This window comes from Martes martes (genome assembly GCF_963455335.1).
Source record: "Martes martes genome assembly, chromosome: 15".
Lineage (NCBI taxonomy): Eukaryota > Metazoa > Chordata > Mammalia > Carnivora > Mustelidae > Martes > Martes martes.
Window position 1 is genome coordinate 53,009,777 of NC_137903.1, and position 15,405 is coordinate 53,025,181.

At 40.6% G+C, this 15,405-nt stretch overlaps 1 protein-coding gene across 3 annotated transcripts in view; it reads right to left on the reverse strand.

The window, feature by feature from the left end:
• Positions 1–4,143: 4,143 nt before the first annotated feature.
• KCNK2 (potassium two pore domain channel subfamily K member 2) overlaps positions 4,144–15,405 on the reverse strand; it is a gene marked incomplete at its 5' end in the record, with an annotated part of 214,684 nt that continues 203,422 nt past the window's right edge. For all 3 annotated transcript variants that reach the window (XM_080823996.1, XM_080823997.1, XM_080823995.1), the window contains one exon: positions 4,144–7,790. In XM_080823996.1, coding sequence (XP_080680122.1) covers positions 7,473–7,790 — 318 coding nt within the window. In that variant the 3' untranslated portion in view covers positions 4,144–7,472. The remainder of the gene's footprint in view (positions 7,791–15,405) is intronic.

Genomic DNA, 15,405 nt, shown 5'->3' on the forward strand with positions numbered 1-15,405 from the left:
TGTGTTGCTGTAGTACCAACCTGAAAGCTATGCTTGATTCACGTTTAGGTTGGAAAGGTCCTAAGACCTTATGTAATTCATATGAGAGGGTCTTCTGACTTGTAGTGAAATACGCCTAACCAACGTATATCATTCCAGACTGGGTTAACGTTTCGAAGGGGGCCTTTTATTTAACGCTATTGACTATGGTAAGTAACTTCAGCTTCTCACTATGAATATGCAGCACCTCTCATGTGAGTGATTCCCACATTCATTTCTCTACCTGGAATGCCTGACCTGAGAGCATTTGAGTATCCTAATTGCCCACTACGGGTTTTCACTTGGAGGACCCCACGGATCCTTTAAATTCAAAACACCATTCTCCCGTCGAATCTTCTCCCGCTTTCTCCTAGCCCCATGTTCCTGATCATAGGTAAAGGGGTGGAGGCACCAGCACCTCCCGGTGGCTCTTATATGGTTTGGACCCGAATCCCTTCCCCAGGGGCCACTGCAGAGTCTTCTGCCCTCCTGCCATGAGCCCGGCTCTTTCGGCTCAGTCTCTACCCCCATACCGTTGGCAGAGCCATCATCAACCTCAAAGTAGAGATCGATTCATATCCCTCCCTATCTTAAAGCCCAAAATGTCTTTCCAGTGCCAAATCCAAAATTCTCAGCTAGGTATCACCATTGCTTCTGAGGGTCTGGCTCCAGGCTAAAATCCTGTGTGTGGTCTTTTAGGCCCAACCACGGGCAGTTTCAAGCCTTTGCACGGCAGGGAGCTTGGGAGGGAGCTGCCCTTCCCAGAGCCAGGCCACCGTGGTTTTTCAAGGAAGTAGCAGGCAAGGACTCAGAAACTGGCACCTCCAATTGGAGGCCTCCTTCCTGGCGCCCCAGTTGAGACCTTTCTCTGCCGTGTCCGTAGATTTCCACTGTTAGCCCTTCCCTCTTCCTGAGCCTCCGCCTCCCAAGTCCATACAAAGGCAAGAGCCTTTTCGTCAGGGCTCCTCGGCACTGAGAAGCTTCCCTCTCTCTGTGTTGCGTGTCACTCTCTGATGCCTGGACTGCCGTCTCCCAGAGAGCAGACATTTATTTGGCTTAGTATTTCCAGTAATTGGCACAATAAAGGCTCTTGAAAAATGTTGACTTGGTAAACCATGAGCAGGGTAATATTTTGTTTGTACGTACAACATAATCGTTGAAGAGATGCATACACTTGGCTAGTCTACTGGTATATATCTAGAATTGGCAATATTAAACTTTCTCAGTGCATGTGTCAACTCTGATTTTCTGCACCTGAGAAAAAGGATGGCTTAATTAGATGTATTGACTGTATCTTGATGCTTTATCTTTCCAACTCTGACATACTTGGGCAATGATAAAATTTGAGTCAGGACCAGACATTGCCACTGATGCTCATTTAAAATAAGTTTTTTTTTTTTTTAAGATTTTATTTATTTATCAGAGAGAAGAGAGAGAGAGAGCACAAGCAGGGAGAGTGGCAGGCAGAGGCAGAGAAAGAAGTAGGCTCCCTGCTGAGCAAGGAGCCTGATGCGGGGACTCTATCCCAAGACTCTGGGATCATGACCTGAGCCCAAGGCAGTGGCTTAACAGACTAAGCTACCCAGGCGTCCCTCATTTAAAAAATTTTAAGAAAAATCATGAAACGTAGAGTCTGATGTCAATAATAATTAAATGTATAAAATATTTTTAAGTTGAGAAGGGTAAAAATTTATATGCTTCTCCCTAGGAATTGTACAGTGTAAGAAGAAATACCAACTACAAAAGTTAAGCATCAACTACATGGAAACCAATGTTTATTCTGTGAGTTAATTTAAAAATTATACCATGTAAGTGACTAATATTCTCTGTTGGATACAGTTCAAAATGTGCCCAATAATGGATTTCTTCCCAGACTGCTTATAAATTTAAGCATGAGAAAGCTGAATTTCATTTGGCAAGGAAAAATAAATGTGTATTTAGCTCTCTACTAATAAGAGGCATCCGCTTACTAGTATCGACAAACATATTTTACAATTAATTTCTAAACGATTTTTCAAGATTATAATTGAAAAGTTTAGATGGTATCTATTGTGAGCCAAAATTTGGAAATGAAAATAATGAAACCCTGGCTTATAAGGAGTAAGTATATGACAAACGATAGTCTCTCTATTTGAAGAATTGGCCTTGATTTTTCTTCTATAGAACGAGTAACCAGTACCAGCTTGTAAGTAAATAGAAGAAATAATTGCTCTCTCTTCCCCATTTAGTACTAACCCAGTAGATGAGGACGGATGTATGTGGAACGGGGAAAACTTGGGATACTTACACAGAAGTGTACATCAGACTGTTACAACTAACCTGTTTTTTTTTTTTTTTAAGATTTTATTTATTTATTTGACAGAGATCACAAGTGGGCAGAGAGGCAGGCAGAGAGAGAGAGAGAGGAGGAAGCAGGCTCCCTGCTGAGCAGAGAGCCCGATGCGAGGCTCGATCCCAGGACCCCGGGATCATGACCTGAGCTGAAGGCAGAGGCTTTAACCCACTGAGCCACCCAGGCACCTCCCCCCCCCAACCCGTTTTTATGTTATTTGTTCACCATGAACTTTTGGAGCACCTGCTATATGTACTCAGCTAGGATCTGCAAATAAAAATAGCAAGCCAGGGTGCCTGGGTGGCTCAGTGGGTTAAAGCCTCTGCGTTCAGCTCAGGTCATGATCCCAGGGTTCTGGGATCGGGTCCCACATGGGGCTCTCTGCTCAGTGGGGAGCCTGCTTCCCTTCCTCTCTCTGCTTCTCTGTGATCTGTCAAATAAATAAATAAAATCTTTAAAAAAATAGCAAGCCAACACAAATGTATTCTAGTGGGGAAGGAAAATAAATTAAGAATAATGATGACTATCTAATCATAAATCGAGGAACAATAGTGGGATTTTATACAGTATATTATGAAGGTACCGGAATTGGTGTCAGGGAAGGCTTATCAGAGGAAGTGATACTTAAGCTGGTTTCTGAGGATGAGTAAAAGCTTGTTGGGTGAGAAAGGTTGAGGTGTAACAGGAGAGCAAGCATTCCAGGCAGAGGGGAGGACAGCAGCATAACGTGATCAAAGAAATGCAGTGGGGCTGGGGTACAGAGAAATAGGGAGTGATACAAGATGAATCTGAAGATGATGGCATAAAGAAGACCAAAAGAAAGTCTTGTAGGCCATTTGAGGGATTCTGGTCTTATATAAAATTGAAAGACAATTCGTGGATTTAGATTGGAAGGTAACACAATCAGATTTGCGTATTAAAAAGTCTACTCTACCATCAATGACAGGAGCAGAGAATGATGCAAAAGCAGTCAGTCCAAGGAGAGTTATATGGCGATGGCTTGGATAAAGGTAGTGGCTGTGTACAAATCCAAGACATTCAGGATGCAAGTTTGTAGGGCTTTGGTGAAAGGTGGGTGTGGAGTTGAAGGGGAGAGGACATCAAGGATAATGCCCAACAAGATGGATAAGTAGTGCCAATTGTTGAAATAGGTGGCACCAAGAGGGTGGGGAAAGATCAGGAGAGTCTTGGATATGCTGAAATGCCTTTGAGAAGTGGAGATATCCAATGGGAACTGGCTAGATGGATAGATGGCTTGGAGAGAAACTGAGCCCAAGGGTCCAAAAGAGAAAGGATACAGACAAGGCAATAAGAAATATTTTGGAAGGGAATAACAGATAAAAAGAAAAAAATAGTTGTAAATTGAGACAAACATGACATGGTGAAAATATTTTTAGTGCTAATAATAATAGGGAAAAGCAATGATTTTATGAATCTTAGAAATAGTAACAACTGAGGTTTAGTGAACAAATGGTGTTGAGTCAAAAGAGCAGAGTCAAAACTCCTGGTCCTTGGAACTCATCCCTGTCTTTTGGGAAGGTGTCATTGAGATCTGGGTGAGGAAGTGTCATGTACGAAACCAAAACTGGAGAAACCTTTGTGGTGGGGTGGGATGAAGGAAGCACAGGAGCTTATGAAGATTTCCCCTTATTAAGAAAACCATAGTAAGAGAGTTAATCTCAGAAGTCCCCATTAAAAGGAACCAGGTTCCATCTTGGAACTAACTCATGAGCCTGTGCAAGGCCAGTAAGTTTCCCTATAAAAGGACATTTAAGTAAACTCATGCTGGAGCAAAATCATATATTAACTTTAATGGAATTATGAGTATTCAAATAGAGACATCTTTTACTTTATACAAAAGCAAATTTATACTCGTACTTTAATAAGGAATGCAAACCACAAATAAGTTATGATTTTACTAGAACAGCAAATTTTTTTTTTAAAAGGAAAACAATGTAAGTTGATCTAGGTCTGTAGTTCTTAGGCATAAATAACTATCTCAAGTTTTCACAATGGCTGAATTTGTTTTTGTTTTTGGTATTTCATCTAAAGTTTCCTTTAGTCTGCTTGAAACTCTATCCTTTAAGATTCAAAGAATTCTACACATTTTTTTTATACAAAGTGAGGTGGGGTTTAGTCTTTCTTACACATCACATGGTCCTTAGAATTTGAGAAAGAAACCAAGCCCTACATACAGACTGCTCCCCCTTTATTGACCACTAAGAAACAAATTATTCAGTTCTCTCTTGGCTTTAGAAGTTTTACTTCTTCCTACATTACAAAAGTGAAATATTATTGAAAAGAGGGTGCATGACATTAACTAGGTAGCAAAATATATAGATTTGTATAAGAAATTCAAAGAACTGCAAAATAATCACTTTTACATTTAATAGCTGTAAGGTAGAGGATTCTTGTCAGGAATACATGTCTAAGATTTCATATCAAAGGGTTCCTAATCCTTGTTCGTTCTATTACTTTTTTTTTTTTTAATATTCTTCAGGGCAAAACTACTCAATCTTAAAACTGGTCCGATGAAAAAATAAGTTTGCTAGAAAATTCTAGACCATGTCAAAAATCTGGATCCACATTCTCTTCACAGTAAGTAGACACATTAAAGCTTGAGGAAATACAACTGGTATAATACAGTTTTTCTTAGATTTTCCCCAATTTTGAGGTTAAGGTTGACAACTAGGTTTAGGATATATACTGAGCCATCAAGGTGCTTAGGGATGAATCAATACATTTATGCAAGATACTGGTAAGGTATGTTCAAATATCTGGGGTATGAGGTCTAGAAGATTAGTTGGCAACTGATTTCTTTGGGCTTTGACATTGCCAGGATTTTGGATTGTTTTTTCCCTTACAAAAAATATTCAGATGCCTGCGTTTGGCATTCAGACTACTTCAGTGTCAAGACAAGGTCTAACAATGATAAAATAAGACATTAATATGTCTTAATGTAATAGAAACAATCTTGGAATTTACATGCTATTTAAAATATCGTATTGCAAAAGGGAAATGTCCGGATATTTACTTTTGATTAACAGTCACCAAGAAGAACATTCTGCACATATTTAACAAGGGTAGTAATACTGCATCAAAAATAGTTCTTGAATATTGTGAACGAAGGCGCCACAGAAAACTCAGCATGAAAAGTGACATCCTGGAGTTCTCCTGGGCTAGAATCCCATTTCCATTCTCAGCAGCAAGCAGGAGACTCAGAAAATGCTGACTTTAATTACAAACTTTATTTGTCAATACAATTCACAGTTTATACATGGTGCATTTCACCATATGAACTTTAACAGTTATCGAAGAAATGGGTGTAGCTTTCTTTCGAAAAGAGCCTCACTTTCTAAAATTTTGGTTAGAATTTTTTTAAGTTTATAAAAGTACCTTCAACAAGTTAACTGAATATTTACATTTCTAGCTTAAATTTAAATTTTGGAAAATAAGCATCTATTTAGATGGTTTTTGTTTTTTTTTTTTTTTAAGATCCTCAGTTTATTTTTTAAGTCCCTAATCTGAATGCCACTTATTCAGATATTTCCACCACCCTCGCCCCCGCGGATAAAAGAAATGTTTGCAATTGTATTTGGGGAAGTTGTCTTCTTTCTGCATTTGAAAAATTATATATACAAAGTACAGCAGATCTAAGTATGAAAATAAAAGAGAGTAGCAATCTACTAGGTGCCTTTAATGAATTTCTTCTGAATCTTGGAAACATCCAAAGAGTTACAGGATATAAAACTCAACTAAAAAGGGTTATCAGCCTTTTCTATCTTAAAAAAAAAAAAAAAGAAGCTCTCAAGATTTAAATTGTGCTAGAACAGCTTTTTCTCTAATGTCAAAGATGAATTATGCCTGCAATCTACATTTTTTCCCATGTGCAATATCACAGTGATCCCAGTTTTAACTTCTGCTCTCATGCTCAGTCACAGCTCCAGGGGGACACCCACACAAGGCGAGGCTGTGCCCAACTCCAACTACAGCATCACCTCCCGTCTGGCAAAAGTAACCCAGGGAAAGAAACATTGGGTAAGTCTCCCACATCACAAAAGCAAATAGGTGCTGGCAGTATAATGTTTATTAGCAAATGGTTGTAACACATTATTGTGCTATCTTCTTTTCTTCAGAACGGTAATTCACACCAGTTGTCTTAAATCACCTCCAGTAAGATCCGTGTTTAACAGCTTTTCTTCTGTCAGAGCATATATATATATAGCATTATATATATATATTTTTTTTCCTTCTGCTTTTGCCTTTTAAGGTGTAGTGATGAATGAATGATAACTTCCAAATACTGCCAGGAAAAAAAAAAAAGGGGGGACTGTTTGTTTGGAGCAGCCAATTTTACCGGGTTGGAAATAATTAACACTGTGTATATGGGGCAGTCTGTGCACCTCATTTCTTTGCAGTGCCTTTAACGCTAGAATTTCTGAGTGTTGCTTCAATGTCCATCTAATTTGGCATCTATTCCTTCTTCGGGCATCATCATTTCAGTGTACACACTGTTCCCAGCAAGGTATGGTGTTCAAACGGGAGTTGTGGGATAAAGGGTTGCAGAGGTGAGCCTAGGGGTGGGGCTGGGAAGGAGAAACCACACATTAGCTAGAGAGGTTCTGTTTCTTCGGAAGATAAGGCACTGACAGAAAATTTCTTAGGTAAAAGGCTGCATAAGAATCTCTTGCCATTTACAAAAAGAAACGTCGTCATCCATAAATGGTCCGTATCTAGGCTCAGTTAGGTAGACCCTGAAAAGTTAAGGGCTGATCCCTCGAAGCTACATGATTACCAGAAACAATTAGAATTCATTCTGAGGCCTTATGGCACGTTACGAAAAGAGGGAGGAAAACAGTCTGGGCACAAAGAGGCATCAGACATTGCTTGTTTCCTTCCACTTGCCGAGGAAAGTGGACCACTCCACAAGCATCATCGAAAAGATAGTGCTGGCTCAGAATTCCAAATTCTCTCGATGGTAGATGGCCGGATGGGTGTATCTATTATTTTTTTTCCCCCTTTGGAGCTCATGCACAATTTAAAAAACGCTACCAGCAACAGTCATAAAGAGCATATAGAAGTCCTCACCTATGGCTACGCCTAAGGTTCTTCAAAGAGAGGGTTATTTAATGTTCTCGATAACAGCAATTTCCTCGCCTGCACAGTGTGGCGTCAGTCCGTTCAAATAGATACTCTCAGTTTTCAGTAAGGGAGGCAAGACATCCCTCTCGCTGGCGAGGTGATTCACAGACAGGGTCCTCCTGCAAGGGGTCAGCTCTTGGTTGTGGTTGCCAGCAAGCTCCGCGGACAGCTTCCGTTTGATGGAGGTGGCGCGCTGGAACTTGTCGTAGATCTCCACACTCAGGCGCCTCCTGGTCTCCTTGAACTCGGCCGTGACGTTGGCCGTCCACTCAGCGGCATGGGCTCTGAACTCTCCCACCTGGAGCATCACGCAGAGAAAACACAAAGAGACACCCGCATGACAGTCAGCATTTTGTGTGCTTTATCCTCGCATCATTTTATTGTTGTGTTTTAAACAAGAAGATGGTAGCCCTTTGTGATACAGGAGGTCTGAGAATTGGAGTAATTAGGCACGCTGGCCAGGGCGACACTCCGCTTTCTGTCGACGGGGCTCTAAAAATTAATCTGTGAACTCCCAGCTCTCTGACTGGATTATATTAGAGGTACTAGATGGGCTTGTTATTTTGTACACAGATCACGCCCTTGAAACATCTGCAGCTGTACAATGGCAATCTCTAACTTTTTTTTAAATGTTCTGCGTTACCTTTTTCATCCATAATTTCAAGAAGTATTTGAATGTAGAAAAGGCAGTGAGACACAGCAGGAGCGCAAGCCTGAGTCGAAGCCTGGAGTGTGAGCCCAGGTGACCAAGCTGGTTCTGGAAGCCACGCCGTGTGCTCGGGGCACAAACACAGGTTTGAGAGAGCGGAAGTGGTGTGTGCAAGGGCTCTGTGTCCAACCCCACACTGGTCAGTGGGGAACTCTCTGTTTACTAAATAAGCAGTAAAATATTTTGTTTCTGCTTTCAGGGAAAGCAAAGGAATGAGAACTGGCAAGCCCACTTGGAGGCCCATTTGGAGAGGAAGTCCAAGGAATAGTTTCTTCATGAATGTTTGTGGAATCAGTGAAGTTACTCAACCTGTCACGGCCGCCACTTCCTCAGGCATAGCACAGGCGTCTTAGGGCACACACGTCTTCTCTGTATACAAACTGTACTTTCTGCCTCCTCCATTTTGATTATCACTAATATCTTTACAAAAATGGTCTTCTACGGGGCGCCTGGGTGGCTCAGTGGGTTAAAGCCTCTGCCTTCAGCTCAGGTCATGATCCCAGGGTACTGGGATTGAGCCCCGCATCGGGCTCTCTGCTCTGTGGAGAGCCTGCTTCCTCCTCTCTCTCTGCCTGCCTCCCTGCCTACTTGTGATCTCTCTCTCTGTCAAATAAATAAATAAAATCTTTAAAAAAAAAAAAAATGGTCTTCTAGTAAACATGGTTTTGCAAATGGCTTTCCCCCCTCTTAGCCAATTTTAGTCATTTTTCCCCATTAGTATCCATTATTCTACCTCCTAGTCTATATCAGCTGATAAAAACAGAGGGCATGTGGGATGACAGCCTCCAGGTCCAGCTCTCTCACTCACATTCCATGTGCCTGCTGGCGAGCAATTTTACCTTTTTTGAGCTTCTGATTCCTTATAGATAAGGAATAGTAGTAATCGATTTCACAGGAGAAACAAGTGATGTGTGTGTGTCCCTAAAATATAAGGGTAGTAAGGGTAGTAGTAATCGATTTCACAGGAGAAACAAGTGATGTGTGTGTGTCCTTAAAATATAAAGGACTCCACAGCGGCGACTAATGACAATGAGCCTGGTGAGGCTATAGCTTGCAAAGGGTGCTTTGAGGGCTTAATGGAGAGTTCCAGATATAGACTAAGTGATAGAGAACTGAAAAAATGGGACATTTCCCCCTGCAATGTAATTCACAGGTTCTAATCACCCAGTGAAACCATGGTTTGAGGTCTGTCTGCAACTCTCCCCAGAAAGGCAATGGATTACTTAACCCCTGAGTTATACAGATCTTTTAAGTTGGGAGGTGCTTTGGGTGTGTTGAAGGCATGCATAAAAAGATACAGCTGAACGAGGGCGCCTGGGTTTAGTCAGTTCAGTGTCTGTGTTTGGTTTGGGTCATGATCTCAGGGTCCTGGGATCAAGCTCTGGGTCAGGCTCCCTGCTCAGCGGGGAGTCTGCTTCTCCCTCTGCCCCTCCCTTACCTGTGTGTATGTGTGTATGCTCTTTTTCTCTCAAATAAAATTTTTTTTTTAAAGGTATGGCTGAATAATTCTCCTGTGACCAGATACACTAGGAGATGTATTTCATCAGTTAAAGGAAGGCCATGGCAAGAGTGTTTATGTTTACCTACTCATTATTATAGCTGGAGGAATATTTTAAAATATAATGATGCATTCAGTGTAGAACTCAGTAAACATTTACTCCTATTAGAGAGGACTCTCATTATTACCAAGGGTCTGTGTCATGGGATCGTGTACAATTCTGTATGTGTATTCAGTGCCTCCTATGCTAGGTGTTTGATCAACTTAATGAGGATGATTCTATTATTTCCCCCATTTCACTGAGGCTAGGAGGTTAAAAAAACTTAAGACAGAGTAAATATGTGGTGAAGCCCAAATTCAAATGTGGAGGTCTAGCCCACCCTCTTCTGCCTTGCCGGTACAATCTTATTAATTCTAAGGGCTAAACATGTTTTGGGGGAGCCCAAGGCAAATTCACATTGTATGGAAATCCATTGTATAGCAGCTTACACCAGGGTGAGGACAGACTGCCATAATTTCCTAAAGATACTGGGAGAATAGACGTTTTTCCAGTATTTTCACTAGGGTTACTTCTCTAAATCAACAGTGGTTATCTGTTCCCTCTCTCGTGTCCTGAACTTTCTATTCTCCATGATACTGGATTTAAGGAATGCAGCCACTCAAACTGAAAGCTTGAAAATAAGGGGGAAGAAACAGAAGAAAAATAAAATGAAAATCATTTTATCAATTTTGATTTCAAAAATGAAATCAAGGCCATCAAAATAAAGCATTATTTATTCCTGTTCCTTCAGAAAAATTCTGACCTTCTAGAATTGTCCATAGCAATGTATTCATTGCTGATCAAATAACAATGTCCTAAAGTAGAGACCCATTTCTGTTAATGAGGATAAAATTGTATACTCAGACTCTGAAGGGGCTTTCTTGTTTTCAACGCAATTAGAACGTAACATTTATATAAGTCAAACTTTCCTTGATTGAAATGTTAATGCATGTGGTGCTCTGGATAATTACAAGTTAATGCACTAAAACATTTTCGTTTTATTGGATTTTTAGAAAAAAAAAAATCTTTCACTAACTTGAAGAGTATGTCATCTCCCTAAAACTAAGCAGTTTATACCACTTAGTGACAAAGCAGAGGACCAAAAATGAGCAAAAGTAGTGCCTAAAGACTCACAAGGAATGTTCCTGCAGCTCATACACTTGAGTCAGAGAAGAGGTCTTCCCCAGGGGTCCAAAAATTCTTGACTTTTACTCCACGCTCACAGGCCATGTGATCTGATTTACAAGAAGAGGAAGAAGATGGAGTGCTACCCACACTCGCCCTCTAACCGGAAGGGAACGGCTCTCATCCTTGTCACTAAATCCAGGGGACCATTCGCTGTCCCTGTTTGGCCCCATCTTCACAGCTGCAAAGGGTTTTGCTGAGTCCCTCCCTCCCTCCCCATCAATCAATCTTTGGCCCTAGTTACCAAATCAGCGCCCTCTCAAGGTATTGCTTTACCATTCAGGCTATTTCTCAGTCAGCTTGGGGTGCTTTCTCTTAGCCCTTCCTTGACTAGCTCTGCTACCACAGGGTTCTCTGGTTCTCGGGACATTCCAACGGATGACTCCCAAATCCCAAATTCCAATGGATGACTTCTAGGTCTATCTCCCTGCTGAATTCTGTGTCTGTGTAACTGACCGCTGATAAATGCCTTCACTTTGGGTGACCTGCAGGCATCTCAAACTCAGCCTCTCTCCAAACAATTTAACTCCACAAACCTGTTCTTACCTAATTTCTTTACAGTGAACAGCACCATTAGCCACTGTGTCTTCCAAGCTGAACTTTAATATCGTCCTCTGTTCTCCCTCTCATTCAATCTTACATCAGCCCATAGTCGTGCTGATTTACATCTCCTTTTCTCTCAATTCCTTTCGCTTCTCTCCATTCCTGCTGTCAAAACTGTGGTCCTGTCCTGAGCCTCCTAACCAGTCTTTCTGACTTAATCCACCTCCCTCCACATGCATTATCCATGCGGCAGCCTGCATGTCCTTTAATAAACACAGATCGATCAGGTACTTTCCCTTGCATAAAACCATTCAATTGATTCCCTTTTCATTTGGATAAAGTCCAGTCTCTCTAAAGTGGCTTCTATGGTCTAGAGTCTCCCTGTTTCAGCCTCAGTCCTAAGCACAGTCGTTCTCAAAGTCTGCTCTTGGGGGCCATCCTGAACGTTTATTTCCTCAAACATGCCACTCCATTCTTCTGCCTTTATTCATTCATTGCTCATTATTTTCTCTGGTCAGAATACTGTTCCCCAGTCCTTCTCTAGCGCCTACTGCATTTCCTACCTGTCCTCAACTAGACCTCTTCATGGAGCCATTCCCTGCCCACCCCTCCCCCGCCACGAGACGACGATAGGGTCAGTCCAGCAGCCTGTACTTCCCTAGCATTACTCATCACAGTGTATTCCAACTACAAGTGTAATTGCTCTCCTGGCTTCACGGCAATAGAGAGGATAAGTCTGCCATGTCTCGTTCAGCTTTCCCAGAACTTACAGTGTACATAGTTGGAGTTCAGTATTTGTTGGACAAATGAGTGAATGAATGAATGAATGGCAGAAAAATCAATCATGCTTGGGAAACATGTTCCAATAAGAAGAGTGTGCTGTGTCTCTTGGTTGACTCTGATGGGAGAATCCTGTTCCTTTCAGGAGAGAGATGCAGCCAGGTCTATTCATAGTAAAGGTTCAAAGTATGTTTCCTTAAACTTTTTACTCTTCGTAAAATCTCCTCATCGTTCTAAGAAGTCTATGATGTTACCAATGTCTCATCTTCAGCGTGAAGAAAATCATGCCCATCGTAAAGATCATTTAAGTCAAATTCCCTTCTCACTAGCTCCCTAACCTTTACCATCATTCTCACCACTTTGCATGACAATACCAGACTAGGCCACCCCACAACCTAGGCTTCACCATCCTTGTGGAATGTAACCTTTAAATAATACTTTTACATTAGAAGAATCTCCAACATCTTTGTCAGCAACTGTGAATACTTTTTAAGCATTTAGAGCCTCCTAAGATAGCAAAGTCTCATGATTATAGAGGTATTTGTCTCCTCGGTAGTGGTTCCAAGCCCTACGGTTCAGGTCCTCTAAAACATCTCAAATAATACCAAAGAAGGCCCTTGGAATGGTAGCAACATAATTTAAAACCAAGCATTTGCCGTATATTTCAACGCTTTTAGAGCAAATTTTCCTAAATCACTTAAGGTTGATAGGATGGCTTAAGAAAGATGGAAGTTCATTCTAGAAACTGGTAATTTATGAAGTTCACAGGAGGCGTATTTGCAACCATAAAGAATATTTATCACCCCATTTACTCCAGGCAACAACCAACAAGGCAGATTCTTTGAGGTTACGTAAAGATCACTGGCTAACGTATCAAGCTCACCTTTCTTTCCACTCATTCCACACTGTAGCATTTGGGACAGTGCTTTGGATAGAGTGACTGAATAAAGTTTAGTTTCCCCAAACTAGATGGTAAGCTTAATGACAGAATATGCATCCTATTTTCTTCCCATAAAAGTACCCAACATGGTAATCTGAACAAACTAGACTCTTGTATACTTTGACTGACTAGGGAGAAATCTGTGACCGTTGACTGACACAGCTCTCTTCCTGTGTACAGACCCTCTCAGGGGCTCTCAAGGAAAGCTGATATTTGCAGAAGTTCTATATCAGTGTGTGTTGGTACAGCCTGAAGAGAAGGCAATTTATAAATCGATTTTACTAATCACTAAAATGTTCATAGCCGTTGATCAAAGTCGGTTAATCCAAAGAAATTTATTCTGGGCAAGAATTTTCACCAAAGGAAAAAAATATGTATGAAGATATTCTCTAAACTATATATACATTTTTAAAGTTTTAAAAATTTAATCTCTCTACCCAACATGGAATTTGAACTCATGACCCTGAGATCAAGAGTTGCATGTTCTTCTGACAACCAGCCAGATGCCTTTAAACCATATATTTAATAGCATAATATGGAGATGAATAAATGTCATTTAAGAAATCAGTGCTTCCGAGAAGTCCTCAGCTATAGAAACTCTTTTCTCCTATTATGTGTTAAATAAAGTGATAAAATAAAATTGTCTTTATTTTTATTAAAATTATGCAAAAGAATGAATGTATATAGGCAGGGGTAGTAAAAGTAACAGTATGTAAAAATGGAAACTGTAGGTTTCAATAGTCATATACAGAATAGCTATTATGGACCAGGCCCTAGCCTCACTGCTGACTTTCCTGAGTTGCAGAAATTTTTGAATAGTTTTCTTCCTTTTAAATATCCCCTTGCTGATGTTATAGTACTATCTGTGCACATTCAGGGCCTAGATACCCAGCCCTGAGTAAAGCTTGTGAGGGCAGAGTTCTCTATGGAATGTTCTTTATTTGCTCAACCCATGCATCAGAATCGGATTGTAGGTGCCACTGAGAATTTTTCTTATTGAGATATCAAAGTGAAAAAAAAAAAGATTAAGTATTCTTGAAGGAATCTTTAATGTTGCAAAGAAATAAAAAATGAGAATCCATAAGATGAAAAGGCAACCTACAGAATGGGAGAAAATTTTTGCCAATCCTATTGTCTGATAAGGGGTTCATACCCAAAATACATAAAAAACTCATACAACTCAATAGCAAAAGATTAATCCAATTAAAATAATAGGCAGAGGATATGAACATTTTTCTTTTCTTTAAAAAAAATACTTATTTTAGGGAGAGAGAGACAAAAAGCATGGGGCGGGGAGGGGCAGAGAGAGGGAGAGAGACCATCTCAAGCAGATTCCCTGCTGAGCAGGGAGCCGATGCTGGGCTGGATTTCACAACCCTGATACCATGACCTGAGCTGAAATCAAGAGTCAGACGCTTAACTGACTGAGCCACCCAGGTGCCCCTGAGTAGACACTTTTCCTAAGAAGACATGCAGATGGCCACCATGTACATGAGGTGCTCAACATTATTCATCATCGGGAAAATGCAATTCAAAACAAAATGACATATCCCCTCACAGCCATTAGAATGGCTAGTACCAAGAAGATAAGGGAACCCTTGTGCACTTTTGGTAGGAACATAAATTGCTGCCACCACTGTGGAAAACAGCATGGAGGTTCACAAAAAATTAAAAATAGAACTAGCATATGATGTAGCAATTCCAGTTCTCAGTATTTATCCAAAGAAAATGAAACCATTTACTCAAAAAGGTATATGCACCCCCATGATCACTGCAGCATTATTTACAATAGTCAAGTCATGGAAACAACCTAAGTGGTCATCAGTGGATTAACAGATACACACACACACACACACAGTGGAGTATTATTCAACCATAAAAATGAAATCTTGCCATTTGCAGCAACATGGGTGGAACTTGAGGGCATTATTATAAGTGAAATAAGTCAGAGAAAGAAAAATATCATATGATCATATGACCTCACTTACGTGTGGACTCTTCAAATACACCCCCCACCCCCAGCTAAGCTCATAGATAGAGAAGAGATTGATGGTTACTGAAGGCAGGGCAAAATGGGTGAAAGGAGTTAAAAGATACAAACTTCATTATAAATAGGTCACGGGGATGTCAGGTACACCATGGCAACTATAATTAGTAACACTGTACTGCATATTTGCAAGTTGCAAACAGTAGATCTTAAAAGTTCTCTTAGATAAAT